Below are 25,316 nucleotides of genomic sequence, written 5' to 3'. Positions count from 1 at the left end.
TTGTCATTTTAGCCATAAATAGAAGCTTTTTGTCTGAACTACAGGACTGATAGATGCCCTGAGAAACTCCAAGACTTGGAAAGAGTGCTGCAGCATCAACAGTAAAATTGATGTAAATAGTTTCACAAATATATTGGAAGTCACAAAAAGCATTTGGAATTGTGCAGGAATTCAGAAACACTCCAGTCAGGTGGGAATTTCGCTTCTGTGTTCCAGCTGTCAGTCTGAGTTCCCAGAAATGTGATACTTAAGATGTTCTCCTTTGCAGTGCATACATAATTATACTTTTATTACAGTACACATGCTGGCATGGCAGAGTGTTTTGCCATGAAATAAAAAAAAAAGTAAAAATGGAAAATATAAAAAGTACTGGGACATAGGAGCCAGTTCACTTTTAAGTTATTAAAAATTCAGCAGTGCAGTTTATTACTGTGTTTTCAGAACTTTTTAGAAATACACAGGTTTTATGAATAATGGCAGTAATTTCCTTTCAGACTATGTAGTAGATGTGTGCTTTCCTAGAGCAGGTGATTTATGGAATAAATGGAATAATGACTGTGTTAGGTCTGTGGGCTCTGAGCTTTTGCCCCATGTACAGCAGTGGGTGTCAGTGCATTGCTGAGCTGCTCTGCTAAGGGAATTAAGTTTGGAAAACATGTCCAGAATGCTTCCATGTACTGCAGATCCTCACTGGATGAGCTCTTGGAGGTGAGTTTGAGCCAGCTGATTCTGTGTCAGTTGTTGCTGCTGTGGAGGAGCAGCTCAGAAATGAGTTTTCATTGCACACCTGGAGCAGCAGCTGAGCTGCCAGTGGGGCAGAGACAGATGCCAGCCTAATTAATATCAGAGTTAATACCCTTCAGGAATGAAAATGACTGGGGGAGGGCAGTATTAACAGTTAATTTTCCAGAGATTTTATTGTTGTGAACCCCTGTTTATCTTCAGTGTTGTCTGTGAGTCTGGGGAGAAGACAAGCACAGCTCTTACAGGACATCAGGACAATGCTGTGGGCAGCAGAAATGAAGTTTATTTCAGGAATACAAGCTGTGTGTTGATTCTTTATCCTCCTAACCAAAGATGTGTATTCACTTCATGAAGTAAAGTTTTTTAACTCTTCACTACTAGCAAGTAAGAAAAGCTGAAATCAATCTTTCTTCATATTGCCAGCTTTAATTTCAAAATTGTGTAAGCTTGACACATAATTTCCAGTCACTGGGACACAGATTTTCTCTGAATTCTTATTTGAAAAACGAGGGCATGCTTTAGTTGTTGTTTTCATATGATTTTATGTGCCTTTTTTCAACTCTGAGGTTTGTTGGTGGGGTGCTACTGTTTTTCCTATGCTTGAATAACAGCACATCATCTCTGGTGTGCTTCAGCATGCCAAGGAAAACATGAAAAAAGGAAGCAGGTCACTTCCCACCATTGAAATACAAGCAGTGCATTCCTTTTGCAATAAAAATACTGGCTTGATTAAAAGAAGTTTCCTACTAATTCCATTGATAGCACATTAACAGAATATGTTACTCAAGTAAAGATGCAGCAATAAATCAAACAAAGCAATTGCATAAATTGGAGCATCTTTGAAAAGGAGCTGAGTGTGTTATTTATTTAATACCAACTTAATATCACAAGAGCAAACAGGTAAAGTACATCCCAATATTAATTATATGGACCCATGCTATAACTTACAAGAAGTGCTTATTTACTGCTCCTCTCTTCAAGGGAATTGCTGATAGAAGTTAAACCATAACATCTTGAATTATTCACAAGTATGTGCATTATGATGGGTAGATGTAAATGACACCCAGAAGAGCTTTGATAGTTAAGCAGGACAAAGACATTTTACCAGTTCTCTGTAAGTTGTGGCTCTGAGACTTGAATCATTCCTTCCTGCACAGATTTTCCAAGCTACAAACTATGAAAGTGTATTTTTGAACAAAGAAAATAATCTTGGTTTAGTAGGCTAGATCTTAATCATGATTTAAAAGGCTTAATTTTTTTTCATTCCAAAAGCATTTCCAAAATGTTTTACAAGGTAAGATTAGGGGGGAAAAATGTAAAAATTGTTATGATTCCTTTAGACAAACTGCTATGTGACAGCAGTATCTGATGCTTTCAAAGTGATTGCCTTCAGTAATAAGGTACTGAGCCATTTTTAATTGGACTTGGAATAAAATTCCATTGGAGCAAGCAGTTATCTCCTAGTCCTTCTAACAATTTCTCCTGAGCCCTGGAAAGATGGAGACAGCTTAGACTGCAGCCAGGCAGGATTTGGTTATTGCCCTGACTCAGGCTGGGATTTGCAGCTTTGGTAAATGTGGCAGATCCTGAACCCAGTCTAACTCCTGATGAGCTGCAAATAGAAATAATAACTTAGATACTCCAGCTGGCAAGCAGCTTGGGGCACTTGGTGGCAGCTCTGGCTCTGGCTGCTCTCCATCCCCTCCCTGCCCAGCTCAGGGCACTTCCCTGCCCCAGGGGTTGAGAAGCCCAAGAGCAGCAGAGCAGCTTTCAGGATGGATTAGCTTGGAGAGGATTCTGTCTCCTGAGTTGCCAGTACTGGGCAGGGCACAGAGCCAGCCCCAGTTTTGGCAGGAAGGGTTGTTCACACACCCCTGGGAGGCAGAGGGGAGGGCAGGAACACCCAGTTTTAGCACTGTTTCAACCCATTCATCCTCAGTTTGAGCACAGGTTACTGCACTCCCAAAGGGAGATGCTGATCTGTGGCTTAGCATTGGTGATGATCTTTTTTCAAGGCTCAATTAAGAAATCTGTGAAGAAAAATATTTTTTGGGAGTATTGCTTCATTTCTGTATTAAATCTGAGATTTAATTTTTTAATTTTTTAATACATTGTTTTGGTCAAGAAGAGAGTAAGAATGAGCAGCAGCTTATGCCATAATAATCATATTTGTGTGATCTGGAGATTCAGCTGCTTATTCCCTCTGTAGATTGAAAATAGTTCCATTTTCATGGTCTAAGCCAAACTCCACTGTGCCTCATTCCTCTGTATCTTGTGTCCCATAAAACCTCTGATCCTGGGGAGTGTGGGCAGAGGGATGGAGTCAGAATTCCCAGGTGCATCCCTGCAGGTGCAGCAGGCACAGGAGGAGCTTGGTGAGGGGCTGGAGCTCAGAGTTTGTCCCCTGGGTTATGATGCAGCAAACACAGTTTGGCTCCTTGCTCATGAAATGTAAATGAAATGCAGGGATGGGACTGAATGTGTAAATTTGGGATTGTTTTGGAAGGCAGTTCTGCAGGAAAAGTGATCAAGAGTTAATAGAGGCAGTTCTGTGAGGGTGCAGTATAAGGAATCAGTGCACAAAGTGAGGCTTGACATGTTCAAAGTAATGTGGGGAGTAGGGAAAGGAATGGAATAATTTAAGTGTGAAAGGCAGTGAAATGTAATGAATCACAGCCTGACTAACAAGGTGATTTAGTGAGATGGAGTTAAGCTGGATGCAATGTGATTTTAAAAGGAAAAGGTAGGTTTAGTAATAGAATAGTAGACATTTGAAGCAAAGTACAAAGCAAGCAAAAGAGTCTTAAGGGGAGCTAATGTTTAGTAATGGTATTTTTAGTGTAAAAATCAGGCATTTAATTATAATTTTGTTCATTTGAAACCACCTCCTACATATTTAACATTCACATAACAAACAAACAAAAAAACACGCCAGGAGCAAGTTGCCAGGTTGTTGTAACATAAAATAAACATTAAATAGAAAAATTTAAAAAAAAATGGACTATGACTTTACAGTGCCACTGTAAAACAAACAATTTATATATTACTGTACAAAGCACAGTACTAAACAGTGCTGGATAAAATATAAAATAGAACATGACTAAGACCAAGGGGTAGAATGAAGTTTAAACAGCACCTAGAAATTTGTTCATTGGTGATCCAACATGGGAGTGGTGAGACCATGGTTAGGTTTACCAAGTTTGAGTAACATATATTGAGATTTTAAATATTTCCAGTGGTTTTGGCTTCACAGCTGACATGCAAAATACAAGCAGTAGATTTTTGGAAATGTGGGCAAATTCTTAAATGGTTTAAAGTAGTGTATTTCTGGAGTAAAGGATTTGGCCCTGCAAAAAAGAATCTGCATAGTTATTTGATGTATCCCTGTGTCTGATGAGCAGGACAAGGACTGGGGACACAGTGTTCTGATATTGAAATTAAATATTTATTTTGGTGCTTCTTTACCAATATCTACATAGATTTAGACTAAAATTATATTTTCTCATTCCATTGTTTCCCTCACTAACTGGGAAGTACTGTTGTTTCTTTTATAAGAGGAAAATTCCTTAAAAAAAAATATACATATATATATTCAAAGTGAGCTCTGCACTGAGAATTTGTATGCTGAGCCTGTCAGACTGTGAATCTTTATTATTACTGAGCTTTATCCTTGAGTACATAGCTTGCAATCCAGTGTGAATATTAAGTGTGAGGCTTGGGTGCTGTGTGAGGGGTTTGCAGAAGGCAGAGGCTCCTGTCCCAGAGAGGGGTGGGTTCATCTGGGATTTTCCTGGATGCTGGGGAAGGTCATGGAGGAAGGAAAAAAATGTGTGGAACTGGTCAGAAATGTGTGTTGTTTACAAATTTTTTTTTTTTTTTTTTAAATTCTGAAAGAACTTGAGTTTAAAAAAAAAAGTCACCTTTTTTGTTTGTTTACAAATAACCAATCTGGGCCCAAGAGGTTTTCACTGATAAATTCTGTGTGCCTGGCCTATGGGTTGCATCATTTATACTTTTTGGTCCTGTTTTCTCCCATGCAAATCATGTTACTCTTGGGGAAAATCTGCTGCTGGACACAGGGCTCAGAGGGGAACTTCTTACACAGGTTGCACAATATTTTTAAAATAACATTTTAACAGATCTGTGCCATTTTTCCTCTGTGCCACCATGCAGCTGTGTACAGTCTCCACTGCAGAGACCTTTCAGCTGATGTGTTGGAGTTTTATCTGTCACCAGTGTGATGCTGCACAGAATATGCAGAGACAAAAGGAAGGTTCCACCTGGAGGGATGTGCCAAAGGCTCAGGACAGAGCTGAGATCCAGGCTCTTCTCACCTTTCATGCCTCCCCCCATGTGCAGATCTAAACAGAGCAGAGCAGAGCACCCACCAGCAAACACAGCATGGAGCACTAACCTTTGCATTTAATATTTCACAGCAGCTCTTATGCCAGGAGAAGCCATTCAATTTTCAGTGCTATTTGGACAGATCCCTGCTCACATTCACCAAACCTCAGTGTTTGTCCTCCTATCAAAAAGAAAACTTCCATGATTCCTTTCTACAAAAACATGCATCTCCAGGATTCCAGATGTGCTGTGTGCCATTTTCAGTTTGAGACAAAAATTTACCTAATTTTGGAAGATCAGGGACTAAGACTTCATAGAAAGCTATTTTCAGAGTACTTTGCAGTATTCATTTTATAGTGATATTTGCTTGCAGCAATAACTGTCTTTTTAATAGTGCCTATGTTCCCCTTTGCAGTGTCCATGCATCCCTCATGAGCATCCTTGCACATGCAGTTGGTTGTGATTTTTCCCTTCCACACAAAGCTTCCTTCCTGGCATTGTATCAGATGTTTTGAATCCCCCTTGAGCCTTTCTGTGCCCACTTCACAGAAACAGCCTGTGCTTGGTGCCTTGTCCTTCCAGGGCACCCTGATTCCATCCTGTCCCGTCACACAGAGCATCCCCTGGGGACATGGGGACCTTCCCATCACTCCTGAGAGGACAGGGGACCCTGTGAGGGTCTGAACGTGCACCCAGCACATCCCTGCAGGTGTGGCTGCCCTGGGGGCCAGCTCTGAGTGCCCTGACTCTGGTTCAGCTGGCAGCTCCCAAGGGGACAGAGCCAGGAGCTCAGGCTGTGCCCGGGGAGCAGAGCCAGCTTCTGCTACAGGAGCTGCTGTGAGAGCCCCAGGAGCTGCTCTGACAGCCTCAGGAGCTGCTGTGAGAGCCCCAGGAGCTGCTGTGAGAGCCCCAGGAGCTGCTGTGAGAGCCCCAGGAGCTGCTCTGAGAGTCCCAGGAGCTGCTCTGAGAGCCCAGGAGCTGCTCTGAGAGCCCCAGGAGCTGCTGTGAGAGCCCCAGGAGCTGCTCTGAGAGCCCCAGGAGCTGCTCTGAGAGTCCCAGGAGCTCCAGTGAGAGCCCCAGGAGCTGCTGTGAAATCCCCAGGAGCTCCAGTGAGAGCCCCCGGAGCTGCTGTGAGAGCCCAGGAGCTGCTGTGAGAGCCCCAGGAGCTGCTGTGAGAGCCCCAGGAGCTGCTCTGAGAGCCCCAGGAGCTGCTGTGAGAGCCCCAGGAGCTGCTGTGAGAGCCCAGGAGCTGCTCTGAGAGCCCAAGAGCTGCTCTGGGAGCCCAAGAGCTGCTCTGAGAGCCCAAGAACTGCTGTGAGAGCCCCAGGAGCTGCTCTGAGAGTCCCAGGAGCTGCTGTGAGAGCCCAAGAACTGCTGTGAGAGCCCCAGGAGCTGCTGTGAGAGCCCAAGAACTGCTGTGAGAGCCCCAGGAGCTGCTCTGAGAGCCCCAGGAGCTGCTGTGAGAGCCCAGGAGCTGCTCTGAGAGCCCCAGGAGCTCCAGTGAGAGCCCCAGGAGCTGCTGTGAGAGCCCAGGAGCTGCTCTGAGAGCCCCAGGAGCTCCAGTGAGAGCCCCAGGAGCTGCTGTGACATCCCCAAGAGCTGCTCTGACAGCCCAGGAGTTCTTCTGAAAGCCCCAGGAGCTGCTGTGACATCTCCAGGAGCTGCTCTGACAGCCCCAGGGTCCATCTGGACCTGCTCCAGGAGCAGCAGCCCATTGGGATGGAGACAAGGGAACCACAGAAATCCCACAGGAACCAAAAGGCTGGAGAGGAGATGCAGTGTGGCCAAAGAGAGCCATGCCTGGGGTTCAGCCAGGCTGGAGATGGAAACCTCATGGCACAGTGTAGGCCAGGGCCCAGAGCCTTAGAAATAATCATTTTTTTCCACTGTGATAAGAAATGCTGTTCTGTTAAGTATTCATTGTAATGATTGAATTTAAAAAAAAGCCACACTGAGGTGATGCTTAAGATTCAGGATTAAATTTAATGGTAATAAAGTGCAGCTAGAAATGCTCAGTAAATGGTTTCAGTCCCCCTCTTGTAGGGCTAATCAAGGCAGTGAGCTGCTCTGTGTTGAGTGTCCTGGCACAAATATCAAATGTGGTTTATCATATTCCAGTTGCATTTCGTTTTTTTCTCCTTTTCCCTTTTTTTAACCTGATGTTCTGAGGATTTCCTTTTAGTGCCTACAAACATCTCCTTTTGACAGACAGTGCAAATTAAAAGATATGGCTGGGCAAAGGAAACTGGAACCCAAATATGCCCCCTGGGTTTTCATTTACAGTTAGAAGCTGCAGACACAATTACAGCTGACAGAAATGCAGGAGCCAGTGGCAGAGTGCATGTGGCAGCAGAGTCATGCCAGGCAGTAATTGGGAAGATTATTTTTAATCAGAGCATATCCTACAGCCCAAACATTAGAAATCTCTTGTAAGGCTGACAGGAAATTAAACTGAGACCAAACAAAAAAAACCTCAAAATAGAAGTAATATGGTTAGAAGTCTAATGATGGCAGAACTCAGTGCTTGTTGTATTTTCTTGTTATCTAAAGGGAATGGCTTTTAACTTGCAGCAACAGATATCATTGTTTAATTGCATTTTTAGAACAGAATTAAAAAATATCAGATTAGATCAATTTAGACGTAGGCTTTTGATAGAGCTCTGCAGCAGTAGATGTTAAGCCAGACTTAGTAATTGTATATATGTATTAGTAGTGATTTTTATTTTTGCTTTGGGTTTTTTTTTTTTTCCCTTTAATATAATGCTTAACGAAGCCACTTCTACTGGAAAATAATAACATGTCTGGGATACTCTGGGGAAGCTTGGGTCTGGAGATATTTTATGAATCCTCAGTGGCCTGGGGCTCTCTCTCAGTGACCCTGCAGAGCAGCCTTGGCTTCTCTGGGCTGCCTGAGCTGCTGCCCCCAGGGAGGAGCCCCTGGGCTGTCTCAGCACTGACATTTCACCTGGAAACACTTTTCCATTTTAATGTGAGGCTTAATAGATCATCATCTCTGCCAAGCTTCTCCCTGCACACTCAGCTGGGCTTGCTGCAGCTTCCCTTGTCCCTGAGCAGAGCAGGAGCACCGTGGTCACTCTGCAAAGGGTTCTCTTGTAATACCAGCTGCAAGCAAAACTTTGCTGATTGGGAATTTATTTCTGAGTCACAGGAGGGCAAAACTTGCCTGTTTTGGGTTAAGCCACACCTGAGGGCAGTTGTGGAGAAGGGAATTTGGCATTGGAAATGTGCATGTTGTGTTTCTGCACAGGATTGCTGTGTGGGCAGCTCCCAGTGGCATTTCATGTCAGTGTAAAGAATGAGGTGTGATCCCAAAGCAGAGACAAACCAGGTTATCCTGAGCCCTGCAAATGGGATTTTATCAGAATTACAGCAGGTTTTTCACACAAAGCTACTGGCATTTTCCAGTATTTCCTCCTGAACATTGATTCATATAACAATGTGAATGTGGCTGAAATCTCACTTGTTTAGGCATGGCCTGAGTAGCTGGATAACAAATCCAGTCTACTTGGTAAGATGACAATTTCTGCCCAGAGAATTTCTGTCCAAGCCCTGGAAATAGTGACTTGCTGTGGAATGAGTGGTGAAATTCCATCAGGGCTGTGGGATGTGCCCTGCACAAGGAGCTGCCCTGAGCTGGCTGGTGGGGACCAGGGGCTGCCCTGCCCTGTGCAGAGGGAGTTCCTGAGTGTGCCACCCTTGCTTTTTACCCAACAACACATAAATGAAAAGAAACTTCGTGTGCTCAGCTCACAAATTGGTTGTTGGGAGGGTTTGGGCAGTTGGCATTGCTGCTGAGAGCATCTGTGTGGAATCAGTTCTGAGCTCTGAGAGATGCTCCCCTGGGGATGGCCCCAGCTCCAAGGAGACAAATTCAAGGGTGTTTGCTGGTCCTGAACCTTTCCAGCCTCTGAAGTTCTTTTATCAGTGTGTGTGACCATTGCAATGCTGCCTGACATGTTTATAGAGCATGTGCCTTTCTGCTGCTGGTTCTTGTTCCCATTTTCCCTCAGCTGCATTAGAAAAAAACTGGATTTATCTATCTATCTATCTATCTATCTATCTATCTATCTATCTATCTATCTATTTATTTAATATTTGTTTAAAGTGAAACCACATATAAGGGTCAGGACATTTTGTGAAAAAATACCCAATATGTTTACTGTTTGGTATTTTCTTGAAGTGGATAAAAAGTATATTACATTTACTCAGAATGATTTTATTATACTCTGACCTAGGTGTGTGTTATCTTTGGAGACTCAAAATATGGGCAACAATTCTGTTTTCAGGAGTATTTGTATCAAAGAGTGCATATTGCCATTTGCATGTGGAAATGAAAAATGCACGTAGGGAGAATCTGTTAGGTAAGAATGGCTGAGCTTACTGCACCTACTAAAATTCAGTGAATAATTCAGTAAAATGAATGTCACAGCTGCTCATTAATAAAAAAGAATGGCATGGAATAGAGTGTTACCCTCTTGGAATTCCCAAATATGTGCTTGTAAAATAATTTCTGAATGCCCTCCTTTTGGTTATGCATTTTACAATAATTTTTCTTTTACAAAAATGCTGCAAATTTTCGGTTAAAGGATACACAAAAAGCAAATTACAGTGGTGTGTTCCTATTGAAACAGAAACCTGTGCTGGGGAAAATTTACAGTTATAGCTTAGTAATGCCTGTTTTAGTAGGCAAATTTGCAATGAAAACATCGATTTTTGGTTTCAAATGCATTGCAAACTGCCTGAACATATTTACTGTCCATGGAATGTTTGATAAATAATAAAATCACACTTGTGAATCACTAACCAGATTTTGCTGTTTGGCTTTGTGCTACAGTAAAACTGCACTTCTGACCCAACAGTGAGTGCAGTGACAGAAGCAGTGCATTAGAAATTGTGTTTTTTGTTGGCTCTTGAAGCCTTCCATGAGTGCAGGGCACAAGCAGGAGCTGCCCTGAATCCCTGATTCCCAATGACAATGTGTTTTTCCTTCCCCAGGAAACTCCACAGCAGCCCCATGCAAGTGGTGCCTATTGTTTCCATGAGTGCAGCCTCCTCTCAGTAAGTCTCATTTGTTTTTATTTTTTATTTATTTTTATTTATTTGGTTTTTTGTCTTGCCCCTTCTTCCCACATCTCTCTGTGCTGTCACAATTAATGCAGAAATCCTTTGGGCTCACCAGGCTAATAGAGCACAAGGGTCTGATGGTTTTAGTCTGCAGTGGGCAGTGACATGCTAAGGAAATAATCTCGCTGTAGGCTAAAGTGATTTTCTCTCCTGTTTCCCTTCTGGTGTTTGGGTTGGTCACTGTGGTGTTTGTGTCACCTTTGGCTGATTACTTTGGGTACAGATTGCTCACAGACACTTCTTTCCCTAGGAACAGCTATGGATAATTAATTCATCATGCTTTCTTCTAGAAAATGCTCTCTGTAGAGTCAGAATAGGGAATATCATGAATTAAGCTCCAAAATTTTTTGGGATGTGTGAAAAAGGTATTGGTGCTGATGAATTTTTTTGTCTTCCTTTCTGAGAAGAGGCTTTCAAATCCAAAACACTTGTTGCTCATTCATACCTGGAATTTATTCTGTAAAAAAGTTTTTCCTTGTAGCACATACATAAAACCAAGAGTGATTAAGCATTTTTTATTCAGGATATAACTTTCTGTACTGCAGTAAACACAGAAGTATCAGACAAAACTGTGTAATTCGTGGTAGATGTATATTTTATACTTCTTAAACAGGTTTAAATAATTGCTTAGAATAAACTCGAGTTCTCAGATATTTTGTATTAGGTAATGAGCATGGCTTGTTCTGTATTAGGCTGAGTATATTTTTGCTTTATATACATTTATAAGTACACTCTTCTTTGTACATGGGCATTGACAAAATAATAGACTACTGTTGCACTGTATTAATGTGGGAAGCTGAGTTCTGCCCCAACACACAAAGTTTCATGTCACTGAAAAAATTAGACACACAGTCCTTGCTAGAAAAAAAGAATAGTTTTGTATTTATTCTCCTACACTGAACACAATCTTCCTCTTAATGTCTTTGAAATAAGATTTCATTATTTCAAAAAGACTGCCTGGCTTACTGGATGAAAAAAAAGCCAGTTCATCTTGAGGATAGATTTAAATCAATTCTCTGGTGCTCAGCATGCTTGTTGCTTTTAGCTTTCCCTCTGTCACAAACAGTATTTTCTAGCACAGAATAACCTTACAGCCCTTAGCAGAACTTGATGCAATTGACAGCTTTTGTTAGAAAAATTCTGGTAAAAATTGCAGGGAGGAGGTTGGGGTTTCCAGCACGGGGGAGACAGCAGTCCCTGAGATAATCACAGCATGTTTGGAGGAAGCTAACATTAATTTGGCTGTGAACACAGTGCCTCAGTAGCTACAAATGTAGTTTCCAGGAAAAAGATATTTATTTTCCCCCTCAACAAGCTGAAGCAGAGGTTTGGGCACCTACAGCAAGAAAGGAAAGGCTCATTTGGAACCTGGGGAAGGTTTAATGCTCCCAAACCTCCTCGTGCATCATTTGTGGGTGATTTTCCTGGTGCCCAGAGCCCAGCCCAGGTCCCAGTGTCAGCAGGCTCAGCCCTGCCCCGAGAGTTGCCTGGACACTGCTCTGATGGATGGTGCCCTCCTCACCCAGGACACTGGGGATGCTCTGCCCCCTTCCCTGCCTGCAGAAAAGCATTCCCAACCACAAACTCCAGTCCAGCACACGGTGTTAAGGTATTGGGAGTGTATGTGTTGAAATAAATATCTTCCCCTTCTCAAAAATCTCTTGTAATAATAGAATTTTGTATTCTGTGCCCTTTGGTTGAATTTCAGTTCAATTCCAGCTGTTGTTGCTTTGCAGTGTTTTCCTGTTTCATTTTGATAGAGAAATATGTCGAGGTAAGTCTAGTTTTAACAGCCTAGCTACAGAGAAATCCTGGAGTTTAAAATTCAGTTCCACAACCTATGGATTTAGGTGTTTGACCTTCTATTAATGGTGCAGTAATGCCTACAGTACTCCAGCAAAGCTGCAGTGAGCAAACCAGTAAACAAAGCAATAGAAGAAAACCACTGAAAATAAACATGACAGGCAGAGGAGATAGAATTGTTCCAAATCTACAGTGGGAAACTAAGGACAAATAGTGGCTGGCAGGGGGCTTGTAGCAGGAATGGATGTAAAACCCAGATAAGCAGAATCTTCACTCATCCCCTGATGTGGAGAGGTTTTCCCATTGCATGGAGACAAACTGAGATTCTGAGGTGGGAATGCTGCAGAGGGCACTGCTGGGAGCAGCACATGAGCCCTGCTCTGGCTGGGGCATCCCAGCTGGAACTGAAACACAGGAGCTGGGATGGAGCTGGGATTGATTTGGGATTGATCTGGGATGGAGCTGGGATGGAGCAGGGATTGATCTGGGATGGAGCTGGGATGTCCTGTGAATGAGCTGGGATGGAGCTGGGATGGAGCTGGGATTGATCTGGGATGGAGCTGGGATGGAGCTGGGATGGAGCTGGGATTGAGCTGGGATGGAGCTGGGATGGAGCTGGGATGGAGCTGGGATGGAGCTGGGATGGAGCAGGAATGGAGCAGGGATGGGGCAGGGATGGAGCTGGGATGGAACAGGGATGGAGCTGGGATGGAGCTGGGGATGGAGCTGGGATTGAGCTGGGATGGAGCTGGGAGCTGGGATGGAGCTGAGATGATCTGGGATGGAGCTGGGATGGATCTGGGATGGAGCTGGGATGGAGCTGGGATGGAGCTGGGATTGAGCTGGGATGGAGCTGGGATGGAGCTGGGATGGAGCTGGGATGGAGCTGGGATGGAGCTGGGATTGAGCAGAGATGGAGCTGGGATGGAGCTGGGATGGAGCTGGGATGGAGCTGGGATGGAGCTGGGATGGAGCTGGGATGGAGCTGGGATGGAGCTGGGATGGAGCAGGGATGGAGCAGGGATGGAGCTGGGATGGAGCTGGGATGGAGCTGGGATGGAGCTGGGATGGAGCTGGGATTGAGCAGAGATGGAGCTGGGATGGAGCTGGGATGGAGCTGGGATGGAGCAGGGATGGAGCTGGGATGGAGCTGGGATGGGGCTGGGATGGAGCTGGGATGGAGCTGGGATGGAGCTGGGATTGAGCAGGGATGGAGCTGGGATGGAGCTGGGATGGAGCTGGGATGGAGCTGGGATGGAGCTGGGATTGAGCAGAGATGGACTGGGATGGAGCTGGGATGGAGCTGGGATGGAGCTGGGATGGAGCTGGGATGGGGCAGGGATGGAGCTGGGATGGAGCTGGGATGGAGCTGGGATGGAGCTGGGATGGAGCTGGGATGGAGCTGGGATGGAGCAGGGATGGAGCTGGGATGGAGCTGGGATGGAGCTGGGATGGAGCTGGGATGGAGCTGGGATGGAGCAGAGATGGAATTGGGATTGATCTGGGATTGAGCTGGGATGGAGCTGGGATGGAGCTGGGATGGAGCTGGGATTGAGCTGGGATGGAGCTGGGATGGAGCTGGGATGGAATTGGGATTGAGCTGGGATTGATCTGGGATTTAGCTGGGATGGATCTGGGATGGAGCTGGGATTGAGCTGGGATGGAGCTGGCAGGGCTCTCAGCTCAGAGGGTTGGACATTTGGGCTGTGTTGCATTTCTCTGAGTCGAGCTTATTCTGAAAGATGAATTGCTGTGCTTTGCCCTCCCCCTGCCCCTCCCTTGCCTGAAACTGCATCCTTTGGCAAACAAGACATTTCCCTTTGGTATTGCACTGGAATTCTCTGAAAAAAGAAAATAAATTCGGAAGTGTTTCAATGTTTGGCAGAAAGTTTATACAAATCTTCCCCATCCTGTTTTTTCTCACTCTTCAGGTTGTGCACACAGCAACAGCTGTTCCATAATTTGATAAACATACTGTAATTAAGTGATCTTGGTTTATTAGTAACACCTTTCCTTGACTGGGAGATTTTACAGTAGCAGAGAAAGGATGAGCCAGAAGTGCTGCTTCATGTTAATTTGACAGCTTCATCCTCTGGAAGGTGTGCCATGGCTATCCCTGTTTTAACCCCTGCTGGATATAAAGGTATTTATGCTAAAAGGCTTTTGCTCCCCAGTTTTACCTTCACTCCTCCTGTAGCCTGGCACTGACACAGAGGCTCTTCCAGGAAGGAAAAAAAAGTAATAATCAGGGAAAGAAAGGCAGTGAAACCTCTTTTCTCTAATTTTAGAGTGAGCTTTGTTTTCCTTGGAATTGTAAACATGCAGAACAGAATAAGGGACAAATAGCTGTTATTGAAAATATTATAGGGCATTATGAGTCCCTTTTCCTCCTCATTAAACACATCTTTAAAAATTGTTAAAACAATAAATCTATTTTCCAAAACATTATAACATGCCATGGAGGAGTCTGAAGAGTTTAGTGTGATCTAGAGATTTCTACCTGAGAGGCATGAAAATCACAAAATTGTGAAAGAGACCTATTATAAAATACCACAATTCTCTTAGAAATAAACCAATATTATAACTTTATTCTAATAAATATAGAAGAAAAAATTTAATGATGGTATTCTTATTTATTCATCTCTCCCTATTCTGATGCAGTCTGAATGAGAGTATTAGTCTGGAGAGTTGAATATTTTTTAAATTGCAGCACTTTGAATTACTGATATGTGCAAATTACAATAAAAAAGGGATGAAGAATGGTAGTTAGACAACGTAAATGATGCAGTGAGTTCTGCTCCATTACCTTTTCTGAGCTAGGATGGGGAACTGTTTAGTTGTTAGGATCTGCTCCACTGTCATATTACTCATTGTTGTTTTGCAATATCTTCAAATATCTTCAACAGTTATTGCAGGAATTCATTAAGGACCAGGAGCAGCGAGGCATTTACCCACTCCTAATGATGAGCAGCAGAATATTCTCATGGATGTTTTTGCTTCAGAAAAAGCTTAACTAGGGTAGCTCAGCCTGACCTGGGTTGGAATTTATTTTTTTTTTTTTCTATTGCTGCTGTGAGGTAATTCATTGTTAGGTGGATGATTTGCAATATTGCTTTTCCATTAGTTAGATATGTTTCACTGGATATGTGCTTTCCTGTTTAGGGAGGTAAATACACTACTTTTGTTTAATTTGGTGGGTTTGGGGTTTTTTAAGTCCTCATGTTGCAAGATTTCATTTCCCATGGGGGAAGAAAACGTTGTGGGATTTTTTTCTTGCCTCATTAATCTGAAGTTTGTATGAGTAAAATCACCAATATCTTGCACAAAAGAGCAGTTAGGTGTTGTAGGAGTTATTTATATTTTATTTATACAGTTAAACCATTGCTGTAATTTGTCATTTCCTGAATGGTGGAAGGGCTGCAGACCAGAGTACCAGGGGTCTGCTTGTGATGTACAGGTGGCTCTGCTGCTCTCACTGAAACCATGATCTTCCTACAGAAATAAAGGAAAACACTGTCCCTGTTTGGATCGTGCTTTATCACTGCTGCAGATGATTTCTGCATTTATTTGGGCAGCTAAAGTTGCTCTCTCAAAGCAGATTCAGGAGCACAAGGCTCACTGAAATTGAATAGGACATCTTGAAAACAAGAGGCAGGCTCCTAACATGATGGGGTTTTTTTGAAATATCACTGTGGATTATTGCAAATTATAATTGTAACTAAAATTAGCACTGTAATTTTCTCTTAGCTGTATACAAATATACATATGAAGAAATATCATAACAGTTTCCTAATTTTTCATTCTTCTCTTTTAAGAATTCAGTCCCTATTTCTTTCTGGTGGCTTCTTCCGTGACCTTTCTAAATTCCTCATCTTTCCAAGTGGTGTTTTGAGTTAAGCAAGTAAAAACCTTAGGGGTTAAATGTAAAATGTAAATTTACTGTACATAGCAGCCTGTTTTGTGATACCACTGAGATATTTCCTATAAACATCACAGTGCAGACATTTTCTTATTCAGGCTTTATGAAAGTTTCCACATGCATGTAAACACCCAAAATACTTCCACTGGCAATTGTTTGCACTCTGGATATTCTCCAGATTGCAGCATTAAGGGGGTTTTGATCAAGTTCATTTCCACAGCTCCATGGCATTTATGAGATATCAAGTCCCAATATTCCTGTGAGATTAGTATGTGCTATTATCTCTTTATTACAGAAGGAGAAGCCAGAAAATTGAGCAGCCTGAGTGATGTGCCAGGAGAAGAACTATAGCAGAGCTAGGATTTGAATTCATGTTTCTCAAATCCCAAATCATTGCCTGTGTTCTTGGGCCATCTTTCCTCTGCCCTGCCTCTAATCCAGCAACTTTTATTGTTAATGATTTTTCATTTAACAGTGAAAAAGATTTTATAATTTCATGCTCCTTCCTGTCTCATAAAAATTTGAAATTTTTCCTTAAGAAAATCCCGCAGTTATTAAATGTGGATGGAAAGTGTGTGATATGCAAAGTCCTATCAGCACAGGGCAAAGCTAATTGAAATGGGACATTCCTAGTGATGATCTGGGTCATGTCAAGGGTGTCCCTATCCTTTAATGAAGATATACAATTGATCCCCTTTTCTTTGAAGATCTTACAGACTTCTGAAACTATTTCTGGTTATGCAGAGTGGAGGTACAGCCACGGCAGGCAGTTCAGTACAGCAAATTTCAAATGTGGCCAGGCTGCTGTGAGTTTTGGGGTGTGCTGCTGGAGGGAACACTGCTGCTGCCACAGTGAGTGCTGCTCCATCCTGGCTGGGTGTGACTGGGGCAGGGAGGGCTGGCCAGGGACAGGGAGAGCCCTGAACAGCAGCAGTGCACTCAGGGAGAGGTGGGGTCACTCTGGGAAAAGGTGAGGTCACTCAGGTAAAGCTGTGGTCACTCAGGTAAAGGTTTGGTCACTCAGGATAAAGGTGTGGTCACTCAGGGTAAAGGTGAGGTCACTCAGGGTAAAGGTGTGGTCACTCAGGTAAAGATGTGGTCACTCAGGGTAAAGGTGTGGTCAGTCAGGATAAAGGTGTGGTCACTCAGGGTAAAGGTGAGGTCATTCAGGATAAAGCTGTGGTCACTCAGGTAAAGGTGTGGTCACTCAGGATAAAGGTGTGGTCACTCAGGGTAAAGGTTTGGTCACTCAGGGTAAAGGTGAGGTCACTCAGGGTAAAGGTGAGGTCACTCAGGGTAAAGGTGTGGTCATTCAGGTAAAGCTGGGGTCACTCAGGATAAAGGTGTGGTCACTCAGGTAAAGGTGTGGTCACTCAGGTAAAGATGTGGTCACTCAGGTAAAGGTGAGGTCACTCAGGATAAAGCTGGGGTCACTCAGGGTAAAGGTGTGGTCACTCAGGATAAAGGTGTGGTCACTCAAGATAAAGGTGTGGTCACTCAAGATAAAGGTGTGGTCACTCAGGATAAAGCTGGGGTCACTCAGGTAAAGGTGTGGTCACTCAGGTAAAGCTGGGGTCACTCAGGATAAAGCTGGGGTCACTCAGGTAAAGGTGTGGTCACTCAGGTAAAGCTGTGGTCACTCAGGATAAAGCTGTGGTCACTCAGGTAAAGCTGTGGTCACTCAGGTAAAGCTGTGGTCACTCAGGTCAAGGTGAGGGCAGGGGGAATCACTGTCCCTGCACACAGAGCACTCAGAGCCCATCTAATGCCACCACAGATGGCTCTCTGTGCCCTGAGTCCTGCTGAGCATCCCTGGGCACAGCCTGGTCCTGTTCCAGTGGGGCAGGGAACAGGAGCATTGGATTTGGTTTGCAAGAACTTAGAGGTGGAGAAAATTTCATTTCCTTTTCGTCCCACATTACATTTGAAGTTAGTTACTGAGTTCACAAGCCTGTGTTGTAGTGAAATTCCTGTGTAACCAATAAACAACATCCTCTGTGGGAATTTTTACTGCTCCTGGAAGATGTAAGATGTTAGAAATCATATTACTGCTAGGTCTTTAAATTTTGAATTTGTGGTGGCAGTTGGAAAATGAATCTCCAGGGAGGAAGGAGAGCTCTGGGGAGTAAAAAGATCTGTTGATGTAAAATGAAAAGTTTATCCTCATGCCTTGTCGTTTAAGAAATTTAAATAGGTGAAACAACAGGAGCTTGTATTTGGCAGCATTTGCTTTTCCTTCAGGACTGTTTAATATCAGATACAGAGATGTACCTCCCAGAACTGCTTCTGACTGTGGAGCATTCTAGAATTTACCACTGGGGTTTAGCAATTTGGGATTTCTCACCAAGCAGTTAACCCTTTTTCTTTTACACTTCTGAAATATGTCTACATCTCTTAATGAATTAAGAACAGTTTATCTTTGACTAATCAAAACCCACTGAACACTAATCAGGCCAAATAAGCTGTGCTAGCACTGCTCAGCCATAGCCTGACAATAGCAACAACACCTTTATCAGCACTGCTTTAGTCACAAATTCAAAATACAGCCCCACATGGGCTCCTGTGATGAAAATTAACCCTATAAAACTCCTGGCTTTCTTCACTGTGAAGTTTCTGCTTTCCTCATCTGCACCCCAGAGGAACTGTTTCATAAGCACACCTAGAAATGAGAAGAGAAGCACTGGCAGGGTGGTTTTGGTAGTTTGAGAGTTTTAATGGTGTTTTTTTCCCCTTATCTTGAAGGATAGTTTGCACAGCTAAATGACAGAGTTATAAAATATATATATATATATATATATATAGGGCCTACACTGAGAAAAAGAATTGATCTGAAATCCTCCACAAATTATGTTTTTATCAAGACCAAGATGTTGTGTGCTATTGATTTTTAGATCCACACAGCCTACAAGTAATAGAAGTTGCAAAGACAAAATAATTTAAGATGGTTTTCTATCTTTTGTGTAAGCCAGGTTAGGGTATTGAAGAACAAATCAATTGCTTTGCCACTCAGATTCCTTGAAACCCCAAAGAAAATTTCAGCAGGAGTTATGGTTTCCAAATATTTGTGTTTTCTGGTTCCAAGCCTGTTCCTGCAGGCAATAGGTCTCGTTTTGCCTGACAAGTTTTTTTTTTGCACCTTGGTCACTGGTAGAACAACAGGGAGCTGTAAAGAAAAGCATGCAGGAGGCTGGAGCACCATGGATGGAACCTAGCAGCAAAAATGTGAAATAGAATTACTCAAAAACCTCATGCAAATAGCAAGATCTGCAGAGGATTCAACCTGAAGGAAGAGGGGAAATGATGAGTTGAAGTCCCATCTCTGGGACTGGGTCTGCTCCCCTGATCACACTTTGAGAGGATCAGTTCTGCTAAAACAGTTGAATAATCTGACAAAAGGAGCTGGATGGATCAGGGCAGAATCAGCTTCATGGAGCTGTCTTTGTCATTCAAGGCAGAAATTCTGAATACCTGATTCATTGGGCTTCAAATAACACTCACCCAGAGAAATCAAACAATGATGAGAGCTAATAAGACAATAAAACCACTAAAACTAATGAAAGCAGATAGTACACAAGTGATTTTATGGCAGCTCAATACAAGTTCCTATTACTGGCTCAGGGATGTTTATTTAAGGAGTGTGGCCAGGAGGATACAGGTTTACAAGCTACAGGTATGCTCAGAACAGCACACACTGTGTTTGATAAAAATATGGATAAAAATTACTCATTTTGACTTGATGTTTAACTACAGGAAACCTACATTGGCACAACTTGATGAATAACATTAGAGTTGGGTTTTTCTTCAGCTTTGCTGGGTACCAGAGGGACAGAGCAGTAAAATTCTTCAGAGACCACTTTTAAAGCAACTCTAAAGTTCACTTGTTGAAATGCTAAAAACATTTTGTACCAACTGATGTGCAGTTAAATGAAATACACTGATCCTCTGTAGGTTTAGGGGTACTTGTATCATCATCTAGTTTTCCCTGAAAGACACTTTGATATAACAGGAGACATCTTTTTCATGATTCATATTCTTAAAGAAAATGGCCCATATTTAAATTGACTGTGGCTCTGTCTCCAGATGCCAGTAAGTTATTTCTTTCAGAACACTGGTCCCAGATGCAGATCCTTGTAAACAGCCCCCTCCTTGCTGGGATCCAAGCACTGCCTCTGGTTCCTTGGGAGCCTTTTTTTATTGTTCAAAGCTGGGAAATTATCCCAAGCACTGTTTTGTCTGCACCCTCTGGAGATTTCATCAGTCCCAGGCACACTGCTCTTCCTCTTCCTTCTGTTCCATCCCACCTCTCCCTCTTGTGGGGTGTTTCTCCTGCTTCTCCCAGACCTGGGAGTGAAGTCCTGCCTGGATTCATGCTGCATTCCAGGGGGAGGTTTTGTCCCTTCCTTTATGGGCTCTGAGAAAAACAACATAATTCTTTCATTGCTATAGTGCAGAATGGAAAGAATAAAAGCCCTAAAATGTATGGAAAGGCCACCTGAGAATATTCTAACCTGAAAATAATAAATTCCAGAATTCCAAGGACTAATGCTCTCTGCAGCAGAGCTGGGAAGGTTTTCATACAAAGATTTGTTCTCAAGGGGGGTGGATTGACTCCTTGGACTGCAGCATCAATGGAACAACTGCAAAAAAGTTGGACTGGAAGGCAAAACCCACTTGATGGCACAGTTATTCAAGAATTCACTTTGAGAATTTCATAATAGATGGAAATCTTTCCTTGATGAAGGCGTGCATGACTATTATTGCTCAGAAGTGTTTTTTTTTTGGAACCATCAGATGGAGTTCTCAGCAGCATTAGTTTGATACTTGACAGCTGTCAGAAAAAGCAAATTGAATATTTAGCAACTTTGAGAGGAGGCATTCAACACAGAAAACACAGGCCTGTGTCTGCTGGAGTGGGAATGGTGTTACACATGCTGCTGCACACAAATTTTGGTTGTCCTGTGTCTCAGAGGTGTGGTTCAGGGGAAGGTGGAAGATGGAGGAGCTGCTGTGCAGGGAATACATGGAATTCATTAAATTCATGGAATACATGGTACAGCCCTTCCCCTTGGGAAAGGATTGACAGATGAGTGAAATGGGAGGAAAGCATAGGTTGAAATGATTATTGATATTGATTGGAATATTGATGGTTTAATGATCTGACTCATAAGGCAGGGATCATGGACTCAATGGCTCATGGAAAGCATGGCTCTTTCTGTGCTATTCAACAGCTTTTCCACTGGATAGATGCAAAAAAACAAATGCAATGAAGAGTAATTGTCTAAATTAGTGCAAGGTATTTCTTACAGCAAAATGCAGGATGTCCCCCTTTGCAGGTTCCTGTGGGCTTGTATTCTTTTATAAACATCTGAGGGTGGCTGTTGTTGGACAGAGGATTGTAACTGATGCAATCCAGTTAAAACATTAGAAATTAGAAATTTCTGGCATTAGAAATGTATTTATGAGCCTGGTGTGTTATGTTGTTGGTTATGTTATTTTTGTGTACAGAAATTGGGTATCTATAAATACATAATGGGAAATTTAAAGACAGGAATCAGCATTTGTGATATCCAGTGGCTTTTAAAATGTATTTGTTGAATGATGATGAAAGAACACTATTTAAATCCTTAAAGTAGCCATAGTTTTCTTGAAAGCCATTTTCTATTGAATTGAATCAGATCCCACTATTTTAGGTTCCAAAATGTGTTATTGATCTGTTTAGGGAGAAAATCAGTGTCTTTCAGGTAAACCTCATCTCAGGGTCCTGTAATGTGGGATGCAGCTTCACTCAGCTTTGACACTTAGCAACACAATCTTCCTTTCTTTTTCCTTTTTTATTTTTTTTTTCTTTTCTTTTTTTAATCCATATTTTGCAGTAAGCAAGTACCAGTGATGCTGCAAGCCAGCTGCTTTCCCAGGCAGTGTGGTGGGAAGGGAAATGCTTTCTAACCAAGTGTGTTTCTTGTTGCTGGCAGTTCATGTGCCCCAAGGAACAAACCTGGTGTGTTTTGTAGATCCCCTTCTGTGGTCCTGCAGCCTGTAAGGATAATTTTAGTTCTTCAGTTATAAACCCAAGACTGGAAAAACCATTAAAATACATTATAGTCAGACAAATCTTCCAGTTATTTGAATGTATATTTTTAATGATCTCATAATTTAAGTGTTTTCTCAGTCAAATGTCAAGGGGTGGTCAGTTTGGTATCTGTGGGGATGGGCTTTTCTTTTTAATCTCCAGCCTTAATCAGCCCTTGGTGTCTTCTGCTGCCCAGAGCAGTTGTGACCTGGACTGGGCTGACACTGTTTTGTAGATATAATTAATTTAATAATATGATCAATAATATAGATCAGTGATATGAGAGTGTGGTAAGGCCACATAATTTATTTGCTGCTTTTTTTTCCAGCCTTCCAAAATCCAGCTGAACACAGAGAAGGCAGTTTCTAATTCATTTTTGGAGTAAATTTGGGTGTTTATATGATGGAGAAACACTGGAGGAAAAAGCCATTTACATAAGAATTCAGGAGCAAATGAAACAAAGCTAACTGCAACCTCATTATTCTGTTTGAATGCAGCATGCCAGCCAACTCTGCCATTTGGTGGAAGGCCTTATTAATGACTCCTAAATGAGCAGACTTGGGATGGTGATATTATCTGTGATGCATTATTGAATCAACAGAAATAAACCTGCTGTCATTAGCCTAATTATTTAGATGTGCTGGAAGATAATGACTATTTTAAGTGCAAATAAGCTGCAGTTAGCAAGCAGCTAACCAAAGAAATAAGTGAGGTGGGATAGCAAGGGAGTGACTCACAGGAGCAGGGAGGGGAACTGGAGAAATGCAAGGATTTACTGGAGGAAAACACTCAGGCTGCAATTTCTCACTGTTCCAAGTACATTGGAGGGCAGAGCTCTGCTCCCCCAGAGGATAATGGTGATATTTTTAATTGGATTTTAGTTTTTTTTTAAATTTTAACCTCTCCAGCTTAGCCAGAACATCTGTCTGAAGTGAACTCTGAGCCTGGGCTAGCTCAGCTTTGCCAGTGGTTATTGGTGCATCTGTGAGTGCTGAAATTAGCCACAGATGGGCTGGCTGGGCTCAGCAGCACCAGCAAACTGGGATTTGGCTGCTCTGCTGCCCTTTAGTGGAACAACCTGCACTAGAAATCAGTGCCCATAAGGTAAAATAACTCTTCCTTTCATGAGCTGGTGGGGGAAGGAAAGAAAAATAAAAAAAAAATAGAGAAGGAAAGGAAATTAACTTCCTGAAAAATGCTTGTCAACTGTAGTTGAATAACAGCTAATTTGAATGTCAAGTTTTCTCATTAATCCCTTGATTAAAATAATTTCCTTTTTATAGCCAAAATACTTGCATAAATATAGAAAATATAATAATGTAGAAGTGATTATTTAGAACCTTTTTTTCTGAGGTTAAATGTGTTTGTAATAAAGTCTGTCTGTCAGAAGAAAACAAGGGTTACAGGCATCTCCTCATAGTTGTATGCATGAATCTGACTTCATGCATCATTTTTCTCTCATTAGCTGTTAAAATAAGGAAAAAACAGTGATTTATTGTTTTGGGTTGTTGAGGTTTTTTTCTTTATATCAATGTAAAACTAGTGAAAGGAGTTTTTTCTGATAGCAGGAAGCCTGGCTTGCATAGCAGAAGAGGAAATTTTAAATTTTCTTTTAGTGCCTGTGACTTCCCAGTTTCTATTTCGCTGTGGATTTTGATATCTGTGTGACTTTTGATATCTGCAAGATTTTATGCAATTTCATCCTGGTTCTATTTTAAGTGTTTGCAGACTGGAAGATCCTCTGAGCAGGGGTGAAGGGGAGTCCTTTGCTCTGAGTGTTCAAAAAGAGACAAACAAAGCCCCAAACAGAAGCAAAGCTTCCTGCAGTTTGTCTGAAGGTTTCTCCTCAGTGACATAACTCTCAAGTTAATTCTCAGCTCAAAATCATCCCCTGTGAGTGTTTACCACCCATTGGAATCCATCCTGTATTGTACTTAGAGCACAATTCTTACTGGTGTGAGTACATTGACTTTTCCATCCTTCTTGGGTTTTTACCTAAGGATTTTTTAAACTGAATTTTCTACTCTTTCTGAAATTCATTTATAAAGTCCCAGAAAAACATTTTTATATGCAAAGTGCTAAATGTGTTTCGAGCAGAAGAGCCCTGTGCTCTCCACCTTTGGCTGCCAACAGGTGCTCACAGACAAACAGATTTTGTTTGTTTTTAATGAGGGCACAGCATCAGTTGTTGAGCCAGGAGAGAGTTTCTGTTGCAGTGACATCAAAGAATTAAAATGCCAATGATATCAGAACTTTCTCAGGTCTAGTGTTAACAATTCAATAGTGCTAAACACACTGAGGTGTTTATGATGTGGTGATTTGCACTTCATTTCTCATTTCAGTGGCTTTACTTTGCTCATGCTTTGGCATAAAGGTAAATTAAATGGTATTTCAGTTGAAAGACTTGCATGTGTCTTGATCCCAAAGTAGTTTCCTTTCTAGAAAAGTTTAACCCACAACAAAATTGTAATGCTCAAAATCCACCAAAGAGAAAGCACTGCACAGTGTCCTTATGAAACCATTCTGAAGTTGATGAATGTTTCATGGAGTTTATTTACAATATGTATAATAGAATTTTGCATAATTCAAAAGCATGCTATTTGATCTTGCAGCATTTATTGAACTAAGAGTTTTTATAAAATGCATAAACAAATATATCAAACCAATGGTAGAAGTACTCCAGAGTAAAGTACATCAGCTGTCTGAGAACTCTCTCTAAAGTGCTACTCAAGAGTCTCAGTGTGCAAATGCCCTGTACACAATGAGCCTATAAAACACATTTTCATATTCAAAGTGATTCCTCTATCCTTTAGTACAAAAAATATTTTTATTTGAGTCATACTGATTGGAGCCAGTAGGGAATAAATGGGCAGCACATGGAGATTTGTGCAAGTCCTCAGGAAATCCTGGTTCTTGGAGGGGTTATTCTGGCAGATCTACAGTCTGAAGATTCAGTCTCTTGGGAGTCACTCACACTTCTCCTGCATGGGGGGTGTGGGATGTCATCAGACACATTCCAGAAAGAGCCTCCATCCATCCAAAGACACTGATTTTCCCTGGGGATTTCAGTACTTTCTGTGATACCATTTTCTTGATTATCCCTGGTCCTGGTTGTTAATGATGTTGTTCATGTGAAGGGAGCCTGCAACAAACTCATCTGCAAGGCACTGGACTAAGCTTGTAATAAATAAATGTGTCTTGAGACAGAATTTTCCTTTCCAGGTTTTTCTGGTTTTTTTTTTTTTTGTTTTTTTTTTTTTTTTAATTTCATGTTTTTCTTTGTTCAGTTAA

At 42.2% G+C, this 25,316-nt stretch overlaps 1 protein-coding gene across 10 annotated transcripts in view; it reads left to right on the top strand.

The window, feature by feature from the left end:
* Positions 1-25,316, top strand: part of RBFOX1 (RNA binding fox-1 homolog 1) — a 1,071,989-nt gene that overhangs the window by 441,785 nt on the left and 604,888 nt on the right. For all 10 annotated transcript variants that reach the window (XM_056503454.1, XM_056503462.1, XM_056503455.1 and 7 more), the window contains one exon: positions 10,105-10,167. In XM_056503454.1, coding sequence (XP_056359429.1) covers positions 10,105-10,167 — 63 coding nt within the window. The remainder of the gene's footprint in view (positions 1-10,104; positions 10,168-25,316) is intronic.

The sequence above is a fragment of the Oenanthe melanoleuca genome, chromosome 14 (genome assembly GCF_029582105.1).
Source record: "Oenanthe melanoleuca isolate GR-GAL-2019-014 chromosome 14, OMel1.0, whole genome shotgun sequence".
Taxonomy (NCBI): domain Eukaryota; kingdom Metazoa; phylum Chordata; class Aves; order Passeriformes; family Muscicapidae; genus Oenanthe; species Oenanthe melanoleuca.
The sequence above is the reverse complement of the archived record's forward strand: the minus strand, read 5'-3'. Positions and strand labels throughout refer to the sequence as shown.